At 40.7% G+C, this 26,883-nt stretch overlaps 1 protein-coding gene across 2 annotated transcripts in view; it reads left to right on the top strand.

Annotated features, from left to right (window-relative positions):
- TAF4 (TATA-box binding protein associated factor 4) overlaps positions 1-18,662 on the top strand; it is a 97,417-nt gene extending 78,755 nt beyond the window's left edge. For both annotated transcript variants that reach the window (XM_058178827.1, XM_058178826.1), the window contains exons 13-16: positions 1,677-1,802; positions 5,401-5,457; positions 5,964-6,083; positions 16,773-18,662. In XM_058178827.1, the coding sequence (XP_058034810.1) occupies positions 1,677-1,802; positions 5,401-5,457; positions 5,964-6,083; positions 16,773-16,940 (471 nt within the window). In that variant the 3' untranslated portion in view covers positions 16,941-18,662. The remainder of the gene's footprint in view (positions 1-1,676; positions 1,803-5,400; positions 5,458-5,963; positions 6,084-16,772) is intronic.
- The last annotated feature ends 8,221 nt before the right edge of the window (positions 18,663-26,883 follow it).

The raw sequence follows: 26,883 nt of genomic DNA, 5'->3' as shown, positions 1-26,883 counted from the left end.
TATTTATCAATATAAAGTCAGTGCTTTCTCTTAAACTGAGGGGAGCTTCAGAAAGTGAATCCCCTAGAGCCGTGATGGCGAACGTACGCAGAGCCATATCTGTGGGCACACAAGCGTTGCCCTAGCTCAGCTCCAGCGTGCATTCGTGGCCAGGCCAGCTGATTTTCAGGCCTTCCGGGCCCACCGGAAGTTGGAAAACCAGCTGTTTCCGGCCTCCAGAGGGCCTTGGCGGGTGGGGGAGGCCGTTTTTGCCCTCCCCAAGCTCCAGGAAAGCTTCTGGAGCCTGGGGAGGGCGAAAAACGGGTCTACCGAGCCCACCAGTAACCTTTTTGCCATTGTGTGCCAAAAGTGGGGGGAGCGCAGGGGGGTCGTGCACCTATGTATGGGGGGAGGAGTACAGGGGGCATTGAATTATGGGTGTGGGCACGCACACGTGCAACCCCTAGCGCTCCCCCCACTTTTGGCATGCAACGGCAAAAAGGTTAGCCATCACTGCCCTAGAGGTTCCTTAGCTCACTCTTGATAATGAGCTCACTCAGGATCTACTGCTCTTGCACATGTTTAGTTAGCTGGCTCCTTGGACACAGGCGAGGAGAAGACTGTATAGCTATTTTTTTTAATTACTGCAAATTTCTTATATTTTGAGCTGTAGTGGTCAGGTAGGCTCACTGATCTAACAAAGCTGTTCCCTGGAGGAAGGATTCCTTTAAATATTCTACTGGGGGCACTTGAATTAGTTGTTAATCTATCATTATGAGTTTCAGCTGAGGAATCTGGTAGTCACACGATGGGGGAGGTGGTTCTAACAGCCAGACCAGGTCACCCTGGATAAGCATAATGGTTAAAAGTTTGCGCTGGTGTCCCAAGGACACCTTCTCTGGAAGACCTAGGGGCCTATTATCTTGATCTAAAAGCAGGGATGTCAAACTCAATTTCATTGAGGGCTGCATCAGAGTTGTGTTTGACCTCAGGGGCACCTGTGGTGGCCCAAGCGCTCTGCCAGCGAAAATGGGCTCCCAAGCTCCCTTTTCGGCTGTGACGGTCTCCTGCAACTCTCTGCCAGCGAAAATAGAGCTCATGAGGGCTGCCCATGGCCCTCCCGAGCTCGGTTTTCTCTGGCAGAGGTACAGCGGGCTGTTCAGAAGGGCCGCGGGTGGCCCTCGTAGCTCCATTTCTGCTGGCAGAGGCACCATTCCCAACATCAACTGGGAATGCCCTGCCAACCAGATCTAAGCACCCCGTGGGCCAGATTTATTTATTTATTTATTTATTTTATTAGATTTTTATACCGCCCTTCTCCCAAAGGACTTAGGGCGGTGTACAGCCAAATAATAAAACCCCACAATATACACATTAAAACAGAAACTTAAAACCAAGCATATTACATAAATGGCCGAAATTTAAAACAATCAATTTAAAACCCTAAAATTCATAAATAACCCCAATTAAAATTTAATAAAGCTTTTAAGCCAGATCCATCCCCCGGCCCTTGAGTTGGACACCCCTGATCTAAAGGCAGGGCATTCCCAGTTGGTTGGACTCAACTTTGGAGGAGAATGGGAATTCACAGTCAATGAAGAACTTCCATTCTTTTCCAACTGTGCAATTTGAAATTATGATTTCTCTTGCCCATCTTTTATTTATTTATTTATTTTTGCAAATCACCTTGTTTTTAGGATGATGAAAGATACGAACAGACAAGCGACGTCCGGGCACAACTCAAATTCTTTGAACAACTTGATCAAATAGAAAAACAACGGAAAGATGAACAAGAAAGGGAAATATTAATGCGCGCAGCAAAGGCAAGTGCTCCTGGGTGTTCTCCTTAATAGATGAAACAAGTGTCACATTTGTCATTGGGAGAGTAGAAGTCCTTCTTTTGTACCGAATGTGAAAAAAGAGCAAAGGAAGCTTTGTTTAAAACTTGGATACCGGCACGTTGCTGTTGAGGTGCCGGCTGCAATTCCATGTCATGAAAGCGCTCCATAAGGAGCACAAATGTCCTTGATTTATGACCAATCGCTTAGCGTTAAGATTGAAAAATCAGGTGCGATAACATGGTGACTTCTTTAATGACTGGCATGACTTAACAATTGTAATTCCGGGCTCAATTATGATCATAAGTTGGGGCTATAGTAGTGGCCAAAATTGTGGAAACCCTTTGGGAAAAGTGTATTTTTGAGGTTTGATGACTAATAACACCACATTTTTTTTTGAGTTTCAAGAATCATTTTCCACTGCTGGAATGGCCTGGGAATAGCCCAGACCTTAATCCAGGGGTTTCCAAACTTGGTCCCTTTAAGACTTGTGGACTTCAACTCCCAGAGTTCCTCAGCCAGCTTTGCTGGCTGAGGGACTCTGGGAGTTGAAGTCCACAAGTCTTAAAGGGACCAAGTTTGGACACCCCTGCCTTAATCCAATTGAAAATCTATGGAGCCGACTAAAGAAACTTGTTAGTCAGAAGCGACCCAGCAATAAAACCCAGTTAATAGAAGCAATCATTCAATCTTGGTTTCGTATTATAATAGCTGCAGAACTAAAAGACTTGGTTCCCTCCATGGGAAGAAGTTATAATGTCGTAATTCATGCTAAAGGTTACCCAACTAAGTATTAACTGACGTGATAACTTTTGTATATCTCGTTTTTTTCTGTGGTGATAATTTTTGTGTATCTCATTTTTTATACATGTTTCACTTTTCTTCTTTATACTGTAACTGCTATTCTAATAGCAAATCCTTCATAAAAGTTTTTGCATTACATTCTTGATTGAATTATCTTTCCATTGATATATAATTTTATGGTACTACTCCAAATAAAAGTGGTGTTATCAGCTAGTTTTAGAAAATGCAATACTTTTCCCAAAAGGTTTCCACAATTTTGGCCACTACTGTATCTGTGCTGTTGGATAGTCTGGAAGTTCTTTCCAAATCTTTTAAAAACTGCTTTTGGCAGCATCTAATGCTAGATAATCCAAGTTTAAGGAAGTCCCATAATAAAGTGAGAGTGACTGTCTCAAAATCACGTATCTGGCTTTCATGCCTAAGGTGGGACTAGAACTGTTAGCCTTTTGGTGATTGGTCTAAGGTAACCCAACTGGCTTTCATGCCTAAGGCAGGACTGGAATTCACAGTCTCCCACTTTCTAGCCTGGTGCCTTAGCCATTAGACCCGTGATGGCAAACCTATGGCACATGTGCCACAGGTGGCACATGGAGCCATATCTGTGGGCACATGAGCATTGCCCTAGCTCAGCTCCACCGCTCATGTGCGTGCCGGCCAGCTGATTTTTTTATTTTTTTATTTATTTTATTAGATTTTTATACCGCCCTTCTCCCAAAGGACTCAGGGCGGTGTACAGCCAAAAGATAAAAACCCAATATATATACAATTAAAACATCACTGCATTAGACCAAACTGGCCCTTACTCGCTCTGGTGGATTTAAGTGTTTGTATATACTTTGACAGGGTTATGGAATTGTTTTGTATTTCATATGTTGCCTCTGTCTTATTGAAAGAGAACAAAGGGAGACAGATACGAAAAAGATGCAGGTACATGGTGGCCTGTTGGGGCCCCATAAAATCTTGAAATTGGTTCCATTCCATCTATATTTATTTATTAAATTTCTACTCTGCCCATCTGCCACTTAAGTGACACTGGGCGGTTTACAACAACATACTAAAACAATGTAAGCACCTGAATAAAAGCACAGATTGAAAACGAATCTAAGAACAAGTTAAAACTTACAAGTAAAAATCAAAGTTGAAAATTCAGAAGGCTAAAAAGATTAGGATTATATAATCTCATGGGTCAGGATTAACATAAATTCCTATCGTAATTCTGAATTTAAATTCTCTACGCTTTGGAAATTGCAACTTAACCCATGCTTTAGGTGTTCTGCTATATATACCGTACTTCTATCTCCTTGGTCATCTTTGTGTAACATAAAATTCAGTCTGAAGGTTCTTATTACAGCTGCAGATTGAACATGGATAAGCATAATAAAAGTATTACAATATTATTTTTATTTAGACATACTAGTACACTTTACTTTAGTACATTAGTAACCTTTTATTCACAATCTTATCTTGCAGGAAAGTTTGATCTTTCTACCCTTTTCAGTTTAATATTATGACAAAAATGTTAATGTTAATGATTTAATTTTTGCGATCTTTATTCGATCTTCTGATATTTCAGACTGATTTATTTAAATTGTAAGCCATCTGTTACCAGAAAAAATAGTAATATATTGCTCTCCTCACTGATTTCATGCTCCTAGGAAAAGCATGCCTTCATTTTCCCCATGCTTGCATTCTGAAACCGAAAATAGTCATGTCCAGTTCTCACCATGTAAAACATGTGCGAAATGTCTCCCCTTTAAATAATTTTTTCCACTATGATTGGATCCCACAAATTCCTTCTTCCAGTTATTTTGTCTGTAGCCTTGTTCCATTGACTTGTTGCGAAAAATCATCTGGCCTTCCTAAACGCCTAGCTGGAAAAGGAATTTGATGGACTCGGTAGCACCTGTTCTCATCCGTAAGCACTGGGCAAAATTGAGTCCCATTCATTCTAAAATGTGTTTGGGAAAAAGAAATAGTACAGTTTTAAGTTGAATGAAACTCTGAAGCATTCTGAATGGCAGAAAAAGAAATGATTTGATATGGGCTGATCTGGGAAAGAGTAGGAGGAAGAAGAGGCGAATTATGACTCGGTTGGTGGAAGGCTGGATCAATTGGATTCAAACTTTCTTCTCCTGATGTTTTTAAATGCCCCATTAATCTATTCTTAAAGCTTAAGGTGTCCTACTCTATTTACAGTAGTCCTCAAGTTAAGACTGGCCACTTAATGATTGAAGTTATAACCAAACACCCCAGAGTTACTTACTGTTTTTGGAGTTACAAATGTTGCAAATATACCCCCCCCCAAAAAAAAACCAAAACCTTGGTGTTCGCATGATCACAATTTGAGTTTTTGGCAACTGATTCACTTTTATGGCCATTTGCAATGTCTCGGGTCACGTTGCCATGATTTGCAACATTTTTTTGCTGGTTTCCAGTATTTACTTCTAGCAAAAATTGCCCATTGGGGAAAATGAATTCATTTAACAACCGTTACATTCGCTTAATAATCACCACAATTGCTTAATGACCATCATAAGATACAGTTGTAACTTCGAACCTGGCCATGTGATATCTCAATTTATGACCACAACAGCATAATGATTGCAGTTCTAGGCGCAATTAGGGTTATAAGTTGAGGACTACTTGTAACAATGTGAGTGGACATTGTTTATAAATGTGCTATTACTTTAAACATTATTTTATTAAAACGTAATTTTAAAAAACTCTCTTTCTTCTCTCGCCCCTCTTCTCTCCTCCTTTTTTTTAAAAATCAACACAGTCTCGATCTAGACAAGAAGATCCGGAGCAGCTTAGATTGAAACAAAAGGCCAAGGAGGTATGTTTAAACTATATTTACCATTTTGGAACCAGACCATACAAGGAATGGTTGCATTAAAAAAACAAAAAAGCATATACCGTATTTTTCAGACTATAAGACACACCTAAATTTACAGGAGGCAAAAAAACAAGGAAAAAAAGTTTTTGGCCTCCGCGTGTTGGATTTTCGCCCTCCCAGGCCCCCAGAAGCACTCCACACCAGGGGTCTCCAACCTTGGCAACTTTAAGACTTGTGGACTTCAACTCCCAGAATTCCTCAGCCAGCTTTGCTCCACAAAGTCCACAGGTCTTAAAGTTGCCAAGGTTGGAGACCCCTGCTCCACACAATCTGTTTTCGCCAAAAACGGGCCCGTTTTTGGCCTGCAGAGTGCTTAAGTCTATAAGACGCACCTAAATTTTCACCCACTTTTAGGGGGGGAAAATGCATCTTATACTCTGAAAAATACAATAAGTGACAATAAAAACTGCAAAGAAATAACTATAATTTTGTTTTGCCAAACCCAGATGCAACAACAGGAACTAGCACAAATGCGACAGAGGGATGCTAACTTGACTGCATTGGCTGCAATAGGACCCAGAAGGAAAAGGAAACTGGATTCTCCAGGGTCTGGATCAGGGACAGAGGTATGAGAGAAGGATTCTCTTTGCAAACAGCTGAACTCTTCCAAACCTTACTTCTCAGGAGTTCAAGTCCGTCTTTTTACCTTCAACTGAACAGAAAACACACTTTTTATTCCCAACAAAATTAATTATTGCAGGCTTTTAAGGGCTGGCGGTTTTCTTTTCAATAGCTGGGGTTTAAGTTTTGATAGGCAGAAACTTAGCTTTTAAGGGGTTTTTGACCCATAAGGTTGTCCAAAGAAACTGGCCTTGATAATTTCAAAATGTATCGGCATTCTTCTTTTGTATTCCTTAGGCAGTGTCCTGCTTTTTTAAAAAAAAAAATGTAACAGGAAATGAAGTTTGGAGTCACGTTTGCTAGATGTCACTTCTGCAGTGCTTATGTGCGTGGCAGAGGTGGGTTTCAGCAGGTTCTGACCAGTTCTGGAGAACTGGTAGCGGAAATTTTTAGTGGTTCGGAGAACCGGTAGTAAAAATTCTGACTGGCCCCATCCCCATCTATTTTCTGTCTCCCAAGTCCCAGCTGATTGGGAGGAAATGGGGATTTTGTAGTAACCTTCCTCTGGATTGGGGAGGGAATGGAGATTTTACAGTATCCTTTTCCTGCCATGCCCACCAAGCCACGCTCATCAAGCCACGCCCACCAAGCCACCCTCACAGAACCAGTAGTAAAATTTTTTGAAACCCACCACTATCTTCCCTTCAGCGCAAGAAGGCATCCACTACTCCTGTTTAATTCCCACCCCTCTACTTAATAAAATCTTTTCCTGCCCCATTTTCATATAGTGGATTTGTTTTACTCTATTTCTGGAATTTGAGCCATTTGTTAGAAGGATAGCTGCTGAAGCAGAAATTCAAATACTTTGGCCACCTAATGAGACGAGAGGGCTCCTTGCGAAAAAGACCCTGATGTTGGGAAAGAGTGAAGGCAAAAGGAGAAGAGGACGGCAGAGGTTGAGTTGATTACTGTCATTGATATAATCAACATGGATTTGGGAAAACTCTGGGAAATAGTGGCGGATAGGCGGGGCTGGCGTGCGATGGTCCATGGGGGGTTGTGAAGTGTTAGAAGTGACTTAGCAACTGAATAACAAAAACAATTGTTAGATGGGAGAAGGAGCAGTTCCTTCCCATTAAATCCATTGAAGTTTCCAGTTTCCATCTGCTCTAAAGACAGAGTTGGAATAATCTTAGAAACAATATTACTATGCTCCCAGGTACCACCAGAGTATGTCTGGGGAGAACTGTTTTGGGTGTGTGGCTCACCTCGATATGCACAGTTCCAGAGTTTTTGATCCTTGTTTCTCTCCAGAGGAAAAGTTTAACTTGCACTCTCCTGCCCTTAAGCCAGACTTGAAGATAACTGTCCTTTAAGCAGAGGATAAAGTTTTTTAAATTTGTCTGGCTGGTTTCAAATCTTAGGGTTTATTCAGAGTGCCGCTCAGTTTGGATGTAACCCTATAGCAAGTCTGTGCATGGACGTGTTTAATTTAAAATTCAAAACGTGTTTAGTTTAAAATTTTCATCTAAAAAAACTTTTTTAAAAGCTCCAAATCTGGTTTTGATTCCCACCACCCCAAGTCTTGCTTGCACTTCAACAAACTGTGATTAATTGAGTTTCTTTAAATTAATCAGTTCCCGGATAGCCAAATGAAGTGCAGGCTGCCTGAATTGAATCTTTTGTTTGTTTAATTAAGAACCAGCTGCTTTGGCTCTAATGAACTCACAGCTGTCTGGCTGCTGTTGCACACTGAGCTTCCCTTGTCTATCTTAATGGGCCCGTGCATTTTTGTTTCTTGTTTCTTGTTTGAAGAGAAAGCGTATTGCCAGTGGTTTGCTAATGTCCAAAGAATGTTAAGAATATACAAATCACCTTTAAGCAGGGCCATTCAGGATCTATTTAGCTACTAAATGAATCCCAACCAATCAGCCATGAACAGGAGAATCCATTTTATTAACACAATTAACAAATTGGCAAGACTTCAAATACCAGAGGGAACATGAAATACTGATTTTCTATCTTGGCAAAATAATTCCTTGTTCTTCCTGTAGAAAGTTGGTTGTCTGAACATTTCTGCATATATATCTATAGTCCAATGGCCCTCATGGCCCTCTACAAACACACACAAGAAGACACCAGTAAGAAGAATTTAATGTTTTAATTTTGTAAGCCACCTCGCCTGCCTCATGGCGAGATGGGCAGCAAATAAATTTAATAAAATAAATATTTTTTTTAAAAAAGGAACAGAACAAAATTTAAAAGTAGTTTGCACCAACATTGTTCAGTATTCCTTTTCATACCTTTCTATATTGAAGAAGAGTTTTGCTCCATACATACACTGCCTTTATTTGTTTATTTTTTTTTAACTCATCACCTCGTGAAGATCTTGCCACCATCCGATCCCAACTTTCTCAATATTTCCCTTCTTGGCCCATTCACTCTTCCACATATATTTTATTCACTTCCTCACTTTCTGAAAAAGCACCACAATATACTCTTTTCATACTGATCGCTCAGTTTTGTACGTCATCTTCATGTAGTACTGAATTGTTCTTTACCCCGTATCTTCCATTGTCATTGTATTTCTTTTGTCTCTTGGCATACACTGTCCCAAAGGCTACTGGACTTTCTTGTTTTTCCTTTGAAGATGTTTTGCTTCTCGTCCCCACTATCCTGTTAGAGCTGAAGAAGCTTCTCAGATGAGAAGCGAAACGTCTTCAAAAGAAAAAAATAAGAAAGTCCAGTTGCCTCCTGAAAAAGCACCTTTGGGACAACCATGACGTGGATGACTGAGAATGTCTACAGACTTGGCATATATTGCTGTCACATATACCAAAGTTGGCAAAATCATCTCTTATGCCCACTGACCTTATAACAGAGTAACAGTTGGATGGGACCTTGGAGGTTTTCTAGTCCAACCCCTTGTTCAGGCAGAAAACTCTATATCATTTTGGACAAATGGTTTATCCAATCTCTTCTTAAAAATCTCCAGTGTTGGAGCACTCACAACTTTTGGAGGCAAGTCGTTCCATGGCTTAATTGTTCTGTCAGGAAATTTCTCCTTAGTTCTAAGTTGCTTCTCTCCTTCATTAGTTTCCATTCATTGCCTTCAGGTGCTTTGGAGAATAGTTTACCCCCTCTTCTTCTCCTCTTTGTGGCAGCCCCTCAAATATTGGAACACTGCTGTCATGTCACCCCTGCTCCAGTGGTGGAATTCAAATTTTTTTACTACCGGTTCTGTGGGCAGGGCTTGGTGGGCATGGCAGGGGAAGGATACTGCAAAATCTCCATTCCCTCCCCACCCAGAGGTCAGCCAGAGGTGTTATTTGCCGGTTCTCTGAACTACTCAAAATTTCCACTACCGGTTCTCCAGAACCTGCTGAATAGCACCCCTGTCCTGATCCTTCTTTTCATGAAACTAGACATACCCAATTCCTGCAACCATTCTTCATATGTTTTAGCCTGCATCCCGACCCCAATCATCTTTGTTGGTCTTCCCTGCACTCTTTTTAGAATATCAACATTTTTTTTTTAATATCGTGGTGACCAAAAATATGTTATCCACTGTCTCTCTGCCAGCATCTGCCAACATTTTAAAACATTATTTTTCCATCTTTTCTCATGGCTCACTACCATGAGCTGCAGTGGCGCAGTGGTTAGAATGCAGAACTGCAGGCTAATTCTGCTGACTGCCAGCAGCCAGCAGTTTGATTCTCACTGGCTCAGGGTTGACTCAGCCTTCCATCCTTCTGAGGTTGGTAAAATGAGGACCCAGATTGTTGGGGGGGGCGATAGGCTGACTCTGTAAACTGCTTAGAGAGGGCTGTAAATCATGGTATATAAGTCTGAGTGCTATTGCTATTGCTATCTTTAATAAATATTCTACACAGGTACACAAATTCATGTATTTAATCTAACATTTTTGTAATTTCTGTATAACTTGCAATGATTATTTCTCTGTTTCCTATCAAACAGGATTCTTTGATCTGTTGATTTTTTTTTAGTTGAAGGCATAAGATTATTGATCAATTTATTAAATTTCGATGCTGCCCGTTTTAGCCATCATTATAGTTTCTTATGAAATCCAGAACTCCAGCATTACCCAATCACTTTTCCACTGTTCTACTATTTCCACTTAGTCTAAGCCTTTTCTGAAACATTCTTTTTTTCCCCCCCTTCTTACTCCCCATCTCCCCATTAGTGCAACTCTACACACTTTTGGTGCATTTTGTAATGTAATCCTTTGATCCAAGCAACACGTTCATTCTCTTGGCTGATTAGTTAATTTTCTTTCATGCTGGGTTTCTATTTTCTCTTCCTACACCCGTTCTGCTTTTACTTTAGTGTATTTAATTGATTGTACTAAACTAAAAAGCCAATCTCAGATTTTGGTCTTTTTTCCCCCACTCATTAATTTAGTGATAATTACTCCTTTTGCATTCCAAATTGCAGGCTTCCTTACGGCATAATTGTCCCCCGTTGAGCACATTGATATAGATCTCTGCCACCCATCATGGCTCTGGCCAATAAAAGCTTTCCCATAACATTTTCCAGGAGAGAAGATGTACAGGTAGTCCTCGAGTTACAACTATTCATTTTAGTGACTGTTGAAAGTTCATTTAGGGACTTTTGGTTGTTTTTCACACTTGCGACCATTGCAACATCCCCATAGTCACGGGATCATAATTCGGACGCTTGGCAACTGGCTCATATTTATGACAGTTGCAGTTTCGCCGGCTTCTGTGATCCCCTTTTGCGACCTTCTGACAAGCAAAGTCGATGGGGAAGCCAGATTCGCTTAACAACCGGGTTACTAACTTAACAACTGAAGCGATTCACTTAACAACCATGGCAAGAAAAGTCATAAAATGGGGACAAAATTCATTTACCAAATAATTCACTTAGCGACAGAAATTTTGGGCTCCGTTGTGGTCAGAAATTGAGGACTACCTGTAGTTTACGTCACTACCTTAGTATGCCCATGTCATATGTGACATTCCTGCAGACTGTAAGGGCAATATTGATAGGTTTTGACCCATTTTAGGTCATGTTTTACCTCAGGCATGTTCAAACTGTTCTATGCAAGCTAGACTCTCCAATTCCCTATCTTGTATTCATCTTGTGTAGTCCTTGACTTACGACCACAATTGAGTCCAGAATTTCTGTTGCTAAGTAAGACATTTGTTAAGTGAATTTTGCCCCATTTTATGACCTTTCTGGCCACAGTTGTTAAGTGAATCTCTTCACTCATTAAATTAGTAACAGGCTTGTTAAGTGACTCTGGCTTCTCCATTGACTTTGCTTGTCAGAAGGTGGCAAAAGGGGATCACATGACCTTGGGACCCAGGAACCATCATAAATATGAGTCACTTGCCAAGCATCTGAATTTTGATCCTGTGACCATGGGGATGCCATAAAGGTTGTAAATGTGAAAAACGATCAGAAGTCACTTTTTTCAGTGCCATTGTAACTTCGAACAGTCACTAAATGAACTGTTGTAAGTCTAGGAGTATCCGTACTTCAGGCATCTTTGCTTGGTTCATGTAAGAAACCAAAGGGCGGGTTTAAATTGAGCTTTGGCCTAATCCAGCATGGCTATCCTTAGATTCATTCTAGCCACAAAATCTGCCATTTTGTTTTAACTGAGCCCCAAATTTCCTGCTAAGTGAGAGAAATCTGGGTAGCCCTTGAGGTATATTGGTCTACATAGGTCAGGGCTTACCCAAGTTTCTCAAAGATTTTCTCCTTACTTTTTTAGCAGATTGCCTTCAATGTACTTTTTCTGTTGTTGAGATTGAGATATAAAATTTTCTTTAAAAAATCTCCCCACAAAGCTCTATTGCTGTGAAAATTAGCTGATAATTGAAGACAGGCTAGGAGAGATTTCTCTCGGCTAGCTCAGCCACAGTTGTGCCAGATGCCGTGAAAAGAAACAAGCCAGCTTGGCTTTCTTTTCCACCCGTGACTTCGTTTATTGGATCTGCTACAAACCAGGTCTCAGTAATAGTCGAGGTCTCTCTGTACAAAGTCGGCGCTGAGAGCTTCTGCCTCTCAGCCTCTTTTAAACATCCTGCGCCTGAACTGCTCAGTTGATTGGATGCCCGGCCGCTCTTTCCCTCCTCGTCTGACGGCCTCAGCTGCCAGATCCCAAAACTGAGGCAGCTCTTCGCGACACCCAAGCCTCATCTCCCGCTATCCCAGCCGCCAGTGTGATGGTCCCCTCCCCATGCGTCACAGACGCAGATCCCTGCACCACTCGAACGAGTCCTCATTAATTCATCTTTTCAGATCTTTGATTAGGGGCTGCTCCCATGATCCAGATCCCCGTAGCGTCATGTGTTGAACTGGAGCTGGGCTCGACAATTTCTTTCTTTTAAAGGCAGTAAGGTGAAGTAATTTGAAGCACAAGTTTTCTCCCAAAACAGGTTAGGAGTGAACTAAGCCACATTTAGGTGTTCTCTGAACCATTCAAGTGCTCTGGATAAAACTCAGTCCTGCTGACATCCTTCAGATGCTAGCAGGCTCCTGCAGCAGATAGTGGCTTTCTCAGTCTGATTGTCTTCTGCAGGAGGTAAATCTTGGCATGAGGTAGATAACTTCAGGTAAAGGATGATTGAACAGGATTTTAAAGTTATTCCTCCTTGGGGGTCAGTTCAGGGAAAAAGTGAGGTGGAATTATATCAATTCTAGTCCAGTGTTAGAAGCAACGAAGCTAAGATCACACCTCTAACATGAATGAAAGAAACATTGATAGAAACGTGGATTTAGAAGGGCAAAAGAATGTATGGCGAAGAATAATCACTAACTGAAAGAGTTATGTTCTCGGAGAAGACCAAGCTACAGTAGAAGTGAATGCAGGTAGTCCTTGACTTATGACCATAAATGAGCCCAAATGGTTGTAAGTTGAAGGTTACCTGTAGTTTTGTCTTTTCTTGATCATCCATCCTTTTGCCACGCTTACTGAGCAGTTGATACAGTGATTTTTGTTCTTCTGAACAAATCTAGCTTTTCTTCTTTTTTAAGCAAAGATTCTTAGCATCTTGAATTATTAGCTTTTCTGTTAACACATCTCTATCACCCCTATACAATCTGTTGTGTCTTGTCCGCTCTCACCGCAGCCGGGGTCTGCTTATCTGCTCCCGAACACGGAGGAATGTATGCCTCCCGGCCCCAGTCCTGGCTCCATGCCCAGACAAGCTGCAGAGGAGGGGGCATCCCCCGGCCCCAGCCCTGGCTCCATGCCCAGGCAAACGGAGCAGCTAGACCCCTCCCCCTCCTCCACAGCATGTGAGCCTGAGGAAAGTTTACTTCCAACAACAGCTGATTGGAGTGACCCTCGCATCAGAAGATTGGATAGGCGGAGGCAACAGAAGGAAGGGAGGGGCAGGCCTTAATGAGTGCTGAGTCATGGAGCCACACCCCATGGCCTATATAAAGGATATGCTTTCTGGCAGTCTCTGAGTCAGGCAAAGTCGAACTTATCTTGCTGAAGTCACTTACTGGTCTCCTGCCTGCTCTGAGGACTTTGCTAGGACTTTGGGCAGAGCTGCAGAGGCAAGCCTGATTCGGATTTCCCCGACCCGGCCGTCAGCGGAGGAGTGGGACACGACACAATCTCTCTTGATTACCCATTTCTTCCTTACACATATTCTTTGTGATGGTCACTAAGGATATTGGCTTCTTCTGTGTGTCTGCGTTTTTCTTCATTTGAAAGGTTTGCAGTTTTGGAAATTCCACCCAATATTTAATTCATTCCATTAGTTTTTCCTGGCATGGCATCTGACTAATTCTTACTCTAAGTTTATTAAAATCTGGCATTTTTAAAAAAAGTCTAAGGCTGTGATGGCGAACCTATGGCATGTGTGCCAGAGGGGGCACGCAGAGCCCTCTCCGTGGGAATGCGTGCTGTCGCCAGCTGCTCTTCTGGGTTCTGTCGCGCGCATGCGCGCCGGACAGCTGGTCTTCACGCGAAGAGCCCGGAAGAGAGCACCAGCCGCTATGCATGCGTGCCAGACCAGCTGGCTGGCGCACATGTGCACAATGGAACCCAAAAGAGCAGCTGACCACCCCCATGCATGCGCACTGGCCAGCTGCTCTCTTTTGGGTTCTGGTGATGTGCGTGTGCGTGCATCCAGTTTTGGTACTCTGTGCTGAAAAGGTTAGCTGTCACTGGTCTAAGGTATGATTTTATTATAGTTTCTTGTGAAATCCAGAATTCCAGCATTATATAGTCACTTCTTCAGTATTCCTACTACTTCCACTTAGTGTTTATAGAGATTCTCAGTCATCTAGGTCATGGCTGTCTCAAAGATGCATTTTCAAGAGGAAGCTGGACTTACTTTGTTTTTCCTTGAAGACGTTCCGCTTCTCATCCAAGAAGTTGCTTCTGTTTGAAACGTCTTCAAGGAAAAACAAAGAAAGTCCAGTCACTTCATGGAAAAAGCACTCAATCTAGTAAGGCATCTCTGTGGTTAAACCTAAGTTAGGATAATTGATCCCCTTCCGTCTTCTACTTTAAGAAGGAAAAAGTGGTAATGAAGACAAGTTAGGAATGTCATAGAAGGACTTACGTGTTAGGGTTTGTATCTCAATATATGTTGAATATTGTAGCAGGGTTGAACTATGGAATCCTTGATGCTCCCTGAGCTTGCAGATATTTCATTACCCAACTAGGTAACATAATCAGTGTGTGTGAGTGTGGGGTTTGCTTTCTGTTTATATACAGCAGCTTGCATTGCTAGTTTTGGTAGGGATGTGGCTTTCTTCTTGGTAGCTCCTTAATTAGAGTACTGTTTTCTGCTTCATTGTAAATAGATAAACGGCGAGTGAGCCCTAATACTGATGATATTACTTAGTTGAGCTAAACAACTAAGCCCCGAGAGCACCAAGGACTCCACAGTTTCCCATCTTCATTGCTTCATACCATTTTGAAAGATATGTAGATTACTTTTAAGGAAGCCATTCTCACCTTCTTGGTTGGATGGTCGGTGGTGAAAGCAATAATGGTTTACAGACTGCTTTCAATTTCATCTTGCCCTTATTTTAAACAGATCCGTCTCAACGGCATCACCCAGGCCACTCCCTTGGATTTCTGTGGAGCTATGTTTATTCTTAAAAAGGCAGTGTAATTCCATCTCGATTTTTATTGCTTGTGTTCATTTTGAACATGCTGTTCCTTTCACTTCTATTCCAGATAAGAGAAATGTCCTACCAGTTCTCAGTTTCACTAGTCTATGGTCCTTTTATACTTGTGGACTTCAACTCCCAGAATTCCTGAGCCAGCCATAGGAGTTGAAGTCCACAAGTCATAAAGGGGCCATAATTCCTCACCTCTGTACTAATCAATCCTAGTTTCTTAACCTTGCTCCTCCTGATTTTTACAGAATATTTTAAGAGGCCTAGTATTTGCACAATGAATGCGTAAACTCTCAGAAGTTTTTTTTACTTCTAAATATCTTTAACTCCCGCACTTTTTTAAAAGTCAAAATAGAAATTAGTTTTCTGGTCTTTATGTGCCACCTGCTGGTTAGAGTTATTTACTGTTCTCCATATATTTTCATAGGAATGAAGAAACTCTGCCATTCTCTTGTTTTCTCTTAATAAGTCACTCCTACGCTTGAAGATATATTTTTTTTGTTTCTTTTGCATCAGTGCGGTGACAAACATTTAATTCGGAAGCTTCTGAATTGTTGAAAATCTGGTTCCAAAAGAGCCAATATCTCAACAGAGTTAAATAAAAAATATAGTCTGAAGTGACTTGATTAGGATTTAAAGCTAGGACTACTATATCTGTGACATTATCATACAAACCCCACTTTCCCTTAATCTTTTATTTTAATTATACAGAAGGTTAATACACAAAGGCACTTTTAGGTGCTGTGATACAAACTTTAGGAACTTCATCACACTTGAATATGCGGAGTACTGTTCTTTATATGGTATCTGTGTTTTAATAAAATACTATATGTAGATGTAATAAAATACTATATGTAGATGTAATAACTACAACACCCCACCAAACTCTATTCCCCCTTCCCTATCCCTCTTCTCTAGTGTGTCAGCACTGAAGTCTCAAAATGGCCTCAGCCAGGCCAGCTTCAGGGTTGACAACTGAAACCGTCACAAATATGAGTTGGTTGTCATAAGTGTGAAAAAATGATAGTCAGTCACTTGTCAACTCGCAAATCATTTCTAGTCTGCTCTCGAGTTGCCATGGACAGAAAGGGGGGAGAACTGACGGAGCAATTCAGCAGCCACATTCCATGCATACCTTCCTCCAAGGTTGGATCTCAGATTACCAGAGCAAGTTTGTGAGGCGTGGTTTCTACAGCCCGTGAAAGTGCCTTGTTAGAGAATGTGATTTATGACACAGCCTGAGAGGAGGGGGGAAGCAGGGTCCTAGTTGAGCCGTAAATTACGTGGGGCAGAGTTGACTACACTTGGGAAGCTGCCAACATGTTGCTCCTAATAAATAACTGGATTTCTTTTGAAACTTGGCTCGAGGCTCATGAGTTAATTAGGGCATTCGTCAGAGCCTTCACATCACTTTCTTTTCAGGGCCGCTGTAACTTTGAACGGTCCGTAAGTGAACTGTTGAGGACTATCTGTAGTCAACTTTGCAAAGGGGATTCTGCTTGAAGGATTAAAAAAAAAAACTCATCCTTTTCTCTCTTTCTTTCCCCACTCTCCAGGGATCCAGTCCGAGTGTAGCAGTACCAGGATGCTCCGGAATCGGAACAACCAGACAGTTTACACGGCAAAGGATAACGCGGGTGAACCTCAGGGACCTAATATTTTGTTTAGAAAATGAGCGAGAGACGAGCCATTCACTATTGCTCTATAAAGCATTCCTTAAATAGAAGTGGAGAAGATCAAGGTATTTTTTGGCAAAAAGAAGACCCTGGGGATACTTTTTATATATATTTGCAGATTACGCCTTTTTGTAACAAGCCTATGGGATATTGTTCTAAATCCAAATCAGAACACCCCCCCATCAACAGCCACCGCCCTGAGGCAGCCAACTCTTGGCAAGGAGCCGTTTTTTCTATTCCCATTGATCATTAACCCTTTGATGTGTGTGTGAGAGATACCTTTCTTTGACAGTGAGGAGACGTGGAAAGGCCTAAAGGAGACAATATGCGGACAGTTGAAAGTTTAACTCATCTCTTTGAGTGGCCTTCTTGTCAAACAAGCCATATTATAGAGACTGAGGGAACCATTAGCAAATAACCAGCTACTCTGTGTCAGACGATCCTGTAGCAATTCAACATTAATTGTGCATTTTATTTCAATTGTACTTTAACTCAAATCATCTAGGTATATAATATATATACACACACACACACACATATATGCCTACAGCAGGTGACCTCATTTTACTTTAGCTTTTTAAAAGAAGTGAGTTAGCGGAAATAAATTGATTTTAATAAATATTTATCTTTTCCTTCCTGCCTGAGATGGTTCAAATTCTACACAGACATTTAATTTTTAAGCGTAACCTCAAAAATTCTTTTTTAATCTTGTTATTTTTTTGCTTATTAGAGGCACCCCTCCCCCAACTCTGAAGACTCACAAAGGAGAGTTCCTTCTGAATGTTTTATCAGCATCTGTACAAAAAAGAAAAAAATTAAAAAAGGAAAAAAAGAAATGCATTTATTTGCTATAGTTTGTAAAGCTGTAAAGTTTAAAACAAAAAAAGAAAAAAGGAAAAAAAAGAAAAATACCTTTTCAGCATAAATATATTTTACTTGCACTGTGTTTTTTAGCGAAAGTGAAAGCTTAGATTAAATAAAAAAAAATCAGAGTTGAGAGGAATCATCAAAAAAGGCAGTTTTCTCAGTGTGAAATCAAGTGTTGAAAAAATGGTTGGTGTATTTTGTCAGTAATTGTACATAATTTTTGGCACATAACATTAAAAAAATGGCTATGTAAACTATAATTATTTTGCTAAAAGACTGTATGCAAAGCTTATGGGCTTACTTTAAAGATGTCCAGAGCAAAATTCCCCTGTTTCTACCTATTTTTTTATTACAAATATACTAATTGGTTCTTTATATTTTCAGAGGTTATTGTATTAAATTGTCTATTGATAGTACTTTTATGACTGTAAATATGTCGGTTTTCTTTGTGTGAACTCTCATGTTAGATTTTCAAGGGCAGAAGCGACTGGGAACTTTTCTTGTGCAAATCCTATTGGAATGAAGGTTTGCTGTGCACGAACTGGCATTGATTTGAACAGAGCCTTGTGCAAGGAGAGTTTCCAGTGCATTTGAACCTTTTATTCTTTTGTGTGTGTGTGTGTGTGTGTGTGTGTGTGTGTGTGTGTGTGTGTGTGTGTGTAAAAACTGAATGCTGATCAGTATTTTTATCAACATCCAACAAACTGTTACACCTTTTTATTTGTCTTTTAGGGAAAAAAAAGAGAGAGAAATCCTGTCTTTCCATTTTTTTTATGTAAATTTTGCACAGTCCCTTGTTCATATGTAAATATTTTACTTTCAAAAATGAAGTTTTTAATTGCTATTGTTTTATATAGGATTGAAAGAAAATTAACTCCTTTATTAAAAACAAATTTATCTGTATCTGACTATGTATTTTTGACCTATAAACTATTTTCGTCTCTGGATTTATTTAAACCCTACTTTTTTTTTTTTGTACAGTGAGACTTCTAGAAGAACAGTAGTACTTTTTTTAAGCAGTATATAACAAGCAAAGCTTAAGAGCCCTGTGCCTAAATACAAACGCAAACTATACTGAGGAAGCATCTGCACATGGGATAAATTTTAGCACTTGTGTAAACCTTCCAACATGTACTTCGCCCAGTTCCTTTTGCATGACTTAGTGGTTAGAACGTGGTTGACAGTACTCCAAATGATTTCTCTTGAGTTTTTCAAAGCCCTTGGACATTACTAATATTCCACAATATTTGACAGTCTGTAGAAATCTGGAAGAAATCGACGTATGGGAGAATAGAGTACCCCAGTCCAAGAAATAACTAGGTTAGAATGGTAAGCTTATTTCACAGAAAATTGTGATGAGATTCATTCATTCATTCATTCATTCATTCATTCATTCATTCATTCATTCATTCATTCATTATCTTCTTGTGCCATATCCGTTATCGGATGTTGGCGATCATGTTGGTGATCCTATCAACAGCTGCATAAAAAAGTGCTATTGAGTTTTGTCCAAACCAGTCCCTTAGATTTTGAAGCCATGATGATGTTCTTCTGCCTGGACCTTGTTTGCCTTCAAACTTTCCTTGGAGGATTAAGTGACATATGCTGTATTTTTCTGGGTGTCTCATCACATGTCCAAAATAGTCTTAACTTTCGCTTTTTTATGGTTCTGATGATTTCCCTTGGCTTTCCCAGGTGACTTATCACTACCTCATTTCTGATTTTGTCAACCCAACTTATACGTAACAGCCGCCTGTAAATCCACATTTCAAATGCTTCTAGTTTCTTCAAGTAGCTTTCTGTCAGAGACCAACTCTCCACTCCTTAGAGCAGGATAGAAAAGAAGTAGCATTCTCTATAGCCCATTGCAATTAGTGAATTTGGTTGGCTTGCATTTCTAATTCATTCTTAAATGAATGAATTGCTATGACCAATCATTGTTCCTCACTCAAATTCATTAGAAGGAGAGGACAGACAAGTACTATGTCAATCTCTGTAAACTTGCAGAACAGGAAACATACCTAATATCCCAGTTTGCTATTATACAGAGCCAGTCAATAGGTCTAACGGTTAATATAGCAAGCTAAAATCTGGGAGACTGTGAGTTGTAGCCCCACCTTAGTCATGAAAGCCAATTGGGTGACCTGCCAGTCATTCTCTCAACCAACCCATCTCACAGGGTGGTGGTTGTGGAGAAAATAGGAGGAGGAAAGTATGCTTGCTGTCTTTATTTATTAAAAATAATAAAGGCAGGATATAAACATTTTTAAAAAAAACATCCAGGTTTTAATAGTTTAGGCTTTTACTTACTTCAGTAAGATTGATTTTAAAAAGGAATAGAAAGTTTGATTTTTATAGGCTTACAAACTCTGCATTAGGAAAAAACCCTCAGCAATAAAATCGCTAGAGTTTAACTTCTTGAACTTATTTTCCTATATTTGATTATCTAACAAAATGAAATTCAGTGTAGAGAAAAGTAAGGTTTTATATTTAAGCAAAAAAACAAACAACCCTATCAAAGGCACAGTTATGGAATAGTTGGTACCTGGCTAAACAGTAGTAACTGCGAGAGGGATCTTGGAGTCCTAGTGGACAATCACTTAAACATGAACCAGCAGTTTGCTGCAGCTGCCAAAAAAACCCCAGCACATTCCTAAGCTGCATTAATAGAGGGATGGAATCAAGATTATGTGAAGTATTAATACCACTTTATAATAAGTGGTATTAAGACTAAGAATACTGCGTCCAGTTTTGGTTGCCACAATATAAAAAAGATGTTGAGACTCTAGAAAGAGTACAGAAAAGAGCAACAGGAATGATTAGGGGACTGAAGGCTAAAACATGAACGGTTGCAGGAATTGGTTATGTCTGGTTAATGAAAACAAGGACCAGGGTGACATGATAGTGTTTCAATTTTTGAGGGACTGCCCCAAAGAACCTATTTTCTAAAACATCTGAAGACAGGACAAGAAGCAATGGATGGAAGCTAATCAAAGAGAGAAGTTGGAGCTAATTAATTTCAGACAGATGGTTGTCCAATCTCTTCTTAAAAACCTCCAGTGTTGGAGCACCCACAACTTTTGAAGGCAGGTCATTCCACTGATTAATTGTTCTCACTGTCAGGAAATAGAACGAATCTAGAACTAAGGAGAAATTTCCTGACTGAGAACAATCAGTGGAATGGCTTGCCTCCAGAAGTTGCGGGTGCTCCAACCTTGGAAGTTTTTAGGAAGAGAAACCATCTGTCTGAAATGCTTGAACAGGGGGGTTGGACTAGAAGACCTCAAAGGTCCCTTCCCACTCTGTTATTCTGTTAACAGTGAATCCACTGATAGAGGCCCGGTGGTACCGACAGTAGTCCCTACTGAGCTCCTGAATCCTATTCTGTATCCAAAGTTTTGGCTGATTCCATTTTGTATTTCTGTCCTATTTATCCCAAAGCTGCCAAGGGAACATAAATAAGAGAATAGAATAGAGTTTTTTATTGGCCAAGTGTGATTGGACACACAAGGAATTTGTCTTTGGTGTGTATATGCTCTCAGTGTACATAAGGAGAATAAAATACATTTATCAAGAATAAAAAGATACAACACTTAGTGATAGTCAAGGTCGCTAATAAGCTATCAAATCGTACTAGGAAACAACAATATAAACTGAAAGATACAAGCAACATGGTTATAGTAATAAGTGGGAAGAGATAGATACCAGTAAGGAAGAGAAGAATAATAGTAATACAGTCTTAGTGAATAGTTTGACAATGTTGAGGGAATTATTTGTTTAGCAAAGTGATGGTGTTTGGGGAAAAAACTGTTCTTGTGTCTAGTTGTTCTGATGTGCAGTGCTCTATAGCGTTGTTTTGAGGGTAGGAGTTGAAACAGTTTATGTCCAGGATGTGAGGGGTCTGTAAATATTTTCACAGCCCTCTTTTTGACTCGTGTAGTATACAGATCCTCAATGGAAGGCAGGTTGGTAGCAATTGTTTTTTTCTGCAATTCTAATTAACCTTTGAAGTCTGTGTCTGTCTTGTTGGGTTGCAGAGCCAAACCAACAGTTACGGAGGTGAAGATGACAGACTCAATAATTCCTCTAGAACTTGATTTAATTTAATTGACGGATTTGTATCTGAGTCAAAATGCTGTAGATATAAAAATGATGGCCTTAACAAGGGGTGTGCAATTTTCAGCTTTTGTCTGAGCAGAAATAAGTTCTGAGATCAATAAGGCCTCCTTTTCAAGTAAATAATTCATTGGCTTGCATTATACTTAAATGGCAAAGTTTGCCTGGGAATCCAACACATCTGGGAACAATTGTAGAAGCCTATTAGTTCCTTTCCCCTTTTGTCCAAAAAAAAAGGAAAAGTTGTGATAAATATTTATTTATAATATTGATTGCTCTTAAACTCCTTCAGTGAGGATTATCTCATTTCACCCCCTAAAAATACAAAAACAAATAGTAGGGTAGCAGCAGAGTTTGAATCCAAGATACTTAATATTTACATATGTGTATAATATAAAGTTATTGATCAGTCTATGGTATGATTTAGGCACAAAACCAGGGGTGGGCTGCTCGGGGTTCGCGGGAGTTCGGGAGAACCTCTAGCTAAGATTCTGTGCAATTTGGCGAACCCCCAAATCCCACTCCTGGCTGGCCCCGCCCACCCCATCTTGCCCCTCCCAGGAGCCCCTACGCGGTCCTCTTTGGATGCAGGTAAGTGCAAGGCATGCATGGAGGCTCGGGGAGGGAAAAAAGAGGCCTACTGGAAGTTTGGGAAGGCCAGAAACAGGCCTATTTCTGGCCTCCAGAGCCTGGGGAGGCCATTTTTGCCCTCCCAGTAGTTTGAGGAAAGCCTCCAGAGCCCAGGGAGGGCAAACCCCGCCCCCCGGTAGTGCAAGAGACCAACTAGGCCAGGGGTCTCCAACCTTGGCAACTTTAAGACTTGTGGACTTCAACTCCCAGAATTCTGGGAGTTGAAGTCCACAAGTCTTAAAGTTGCCAAGGTTGGAGACCCCTGAACTAGGCCACGCCCACCATGGCCACGCCCACCCAGCAACCAGGCAGAGAACCCCTTGCCAAAATTTTAAAACATCACATTGAAATGCAATGGTCATTCCATCTGCTGCAAACAAGGACATTGCAGGGAAAGTATATTTCAAAGATAGGATGCGCTGTAATAGTGTCATTATAGAACTGTATCACCGAATGTGAATTGTTCTTGGTAATAATCCAATTCAATCCAACGGCCCATGGCAGCAATCGATGTTACCCTCAATATCTTGAAAAATGGCCATCTGGCCTAGGCTTGAACACATCAATCAGAGTCCAGAGAAAAAGTCTCTTCTGTTTTTTTTTTTTTTTAAATTTGCATTTATATCCTGCCCTTCTCCGAAGACTCAGGGCGGCTTACACTATGTCAAGTAATAGTCTTCATCCATTTGTATATTTATATACAAAGTCAACTTTTATTGCCCCCAACAATCTGGGTCCTCATTTTACCTACCTTATAAATGATGGAAGGCTGAGTCAACCTTGGGCCTGGTGGGACTTGAACCTGCAGTAATTGCAAGCAGCTGCTGTTAATAACAGACTGTCTTACCAGTCTGAGCCACCAGAGGCCCTGTTTTTGAACAGTTCTTACGTCATGACAATTTTTTGAAATGTCCAACTGATTTCTGGATCCTCGTACAGGTAGATCTCGGCTTAAACCGCAATCGGGGACCAGTTCTGTTGGTAAGCAAGGTGGTTTTTAAGTGAGTTGTGCTCCATTTTACAAGCTGTTACGGTCATAGAATTAAAATGATATACAGAACATTAAAATTATAAATAAGAATGAAACATTTAATGAAGCAATTAGTAAAATAAAACTGTTGTAGAATTCAACGTAAAGAGGGATATGCTCAGGTTTAGAATAGGTGGTATATCTGGCTCAAAATAGCAACAGTGAGAGGGATCTATGTACTATGGGCTAAATCTGGAAACTTCTGACATGAAAAGGGCAGTGATGTTTCTGGGAAGTGGATTTATGGCTGTCTTTACAACCTGGATCCTACACAATTAAAATGAAATAAAATTAGGTCAACGGAAGGAGGGGCTTTATCTTCCATTTCTTTGAAAGCCCGGAAACCTTTCATGAACTTTTTGCTAAAGGAAGAAACAAATGAAACATTGATTTATGGATCTGAAGATTGGAAAAGATGTGGATTAAATAAAAGGCTTGAAAGGATTTATGGACCATCCAAGAAGGCCGGAAAACTAAAAAGTTTATAAAAATCGATCAGAAAGAAGTTCAGAAGTAATTTATTTCTTGACATTTGTTTCTCTTTCTGTCTTCTGTTTTGTTCTTGTACTTTTTCCTCTTTCCTCTGTTTCTTTTTTTATTGCTATACAGTAGCAGGCCTGCCTGCCTGCCTGCCTGCCTGCCTGCCTGCCTGCCTCCCTTCCTTCCTTCCTTCCTTCCTTCCTTCCTTCCTTCCTTCCTTCCTCTCTCTCTTGTTTCTTTTCTTTTCTTTTCTTTTTTCTTTTCTTTTCTTTTCTTTCTGATGTTGCACATCTACGGTAGGTGCCAGGGGTGAAATGTAAAATTTGTTATTACCAGTTCTGTGGACGTGGCTTGGTGGAGGGGGGTAATGTAACTGGGTGGGCATGGCCAACTTTAAAAAAAAACCTTTTAAAAGCATTTTATCTACAACTTCTTTCGCTGAAGAGGTTGTAGAAAAAATGCTGTTAAAGGACTCTGATGATCTCAGCTGAGTTGCCTGATAGCCAGAACCCTTTAAAAGCATTTTTTTACAACCTCTTCAGCATTTTAAAAACGCTTTTAAAAGGTTCTGACAATCCCAACTGAGCTGCGCGATCATCAGAGGCTTTTTTTTTTACTTTTAAAAGCATTTTTTGGCCGAAGAAAAAATGCTTTTAAAAGTAAAAAAAAACAACCTCTGATGATCGTGCGGCTCAGCTGGGCATGTGGGGGAGGGCAGGGATTTTTGCTACTGGTTCTCCGAACCATCCGCCGCCATCACTACTGGTTCGGGTGATCCGGTCTGAACGCCAATCAGTTACATTGTCTGGAAGGCAGAATCAGTTGCAGCTAATGTAATTGATTGGAGTTCCCCAGGAATTCTGGGAGTTGAAGTCCACAAATCTGCCTGGAATCCATCGCTCAGCCAAATGCTTTGCTGGCTGAGGAACTTTGGGAGTTGAAGTCCAGTTATAAGGTTGGAGACCCCGATCTAAAAAATTTAAATAAAATAACAAAATATTTGTGCAGCTTTCTGAGATTTGGTGTGTTTCTGTAGTGTTTCACTCTAACTACACAAACACACAGAATCTCACAAAGCTGTATGTGGCATTTTGTGTGTGTGAGTCTGTTGTGTTGTGTGTGTGTGTAAAGTGTGAAACTTGGTTTTTGAGCTTTTTGTGGCTTTGTGAGGTTCCTGCTTGTTGCAGGGGCCCTTTTGGTGAAGTGCAGCTGCTTTTACATTGTGTGTGAGTCAGTTGTGTTGTGTTGTGTGTGTGTAAAGTGTGAAACTTGGTTTTAGTACCTCTTATTGTTTTGTATACTTTGTTTATTATTTTTATTATTTATTGTTATTGGCCACGCCCACCCAGTCAATGATGGCCAAGCTACTCTCATCCAGTCACATGACCACCAAACCACACCCAGTGTCACATGACTGCCAAGCCACGCCCACAAAATAAGCCTCACCCACAGAACCGGTAGTAAAAAAGTTTAGAACCCACCCCTGTGGTCAATTATATATCAAGAATTACCAGGGATTAATTACTAGTAATTGCTAGTTACAGTGGCGGTAGCCATTTCACTGGTTATTAAATTACTCAACCACACAGTACATCAAACCACGAAAATGGCCCGGCTTTTGTTGTTGTTGTTAGTTGCGAAGTCGTGTCCGACCCATCGCGACCCCATGGACAACATTCTCCAAGCCTTCCTGTCCTCTACCATCCTCTGGAGTCCATTTAAACTCATGCCTACTGCTTCAGTGACTCCATCCAGCCACCTCATTCTCGGTCGTCCCCTTCTTCTTTTGCCCTCAGTCTTTCCCAGCATTAAGCTCTTCTCCAGTGAGCCCTTCTTTCTCATTAGATGGCCAAAGTATTTCAGTTTCATCTTCAGGATCTGGCCTTCTAAAGAGCAGTCAGGGTTGATCTCCTCTAGAACTAACTTGTTTGTTCGCCTTGCAGTCCAAGGGACTCGCAGGAGTCTTCTCCAGCACCAGAGTTCAAAGGCCTCAATTCTTTGGCGCTCAGCCTTTCTTATGGTCCAACCTTCACAGCCATACATTACAACTGGGAAAACCACAGCTTTGACTATACGCACTTTTGCTGGCAGGGTGATGTCTCTGCTTTTCAGTACGCTATCTAGATTTGCCATAGCTTTCCTCCCCAGGAGCAAGCGTCTTTTAATTTCTTGGCTGCAGTCCCCATCTGCGGTGATTTTGGGGCCCAGGAAAATAAAATCTGTCACTACCTCCATTTCTTCACCATCTACCTGACCCGGCTTTAGACAACGTATTAAGCCACAAAATTCCAAACAAGCAAGCAAGCAAGCAAGCAAGCAAGCAAGCAAGCAAACAAACAAACAAACAAACAAACAAACAAACAAGATCTTTACTTTGTATCAACGTAGCCACTTTTCTCCCCAGGGGAGGGCTTAGCATTTTTAATACGTGTATACATAAATAAACAATCAACGTAAATATATATTTACGGCACTTCATATTTATGCCTGTAATTCTTCAATTTGGCAACAGGTGGTGCTATTAGCCCAATTATCAAAAGTCAGGATGTTACACTGAGCAGAGAAATCCATTTTTTTTTTTTTGCAGAATTTGTATTGTCGAATAAGCTACAGCTTTTCAAAAATAGAAGAGAAAGTTGCACTGGAGGGGAAACCCCCCTCCTTCAATTATTTCTATATGGAAGGGATAGCCAACCTTGTGGCATTTGGAGGCTATACTTAGGAACCGCGGAGTGCTACAGATGATGGGATGTAAGGCAAAATGGCTGAGGCCGCCATCACACACACACACACACACACACTCAGCAAAGCTGACTGAGGAACTCTGGGAGTTGAAGTCCACAAGTCTTAAAGTTGCCAAGGTTGGAG

The sequence above is a fragment of the Ahaetulla prasina genome, chromosome 3 (genome assembly GCF_028640845.1).
Source record: "Ahaetulla prasina isolate Xishuangbanna chromosome 3, ASM2864084v1, whole genome shotgun sequence".
Taxonomy (NCBI): Eukaryota; Metazoa; Chordata; class Lepidosauria; order Squamata; family Colubridae; genus Ahaetulla; species Ahaetulla prasina.
Note: the sequence above shows the minus strand (reverse complement) of the source record. Positions and strands in the feature narration are given on the sequence as shown.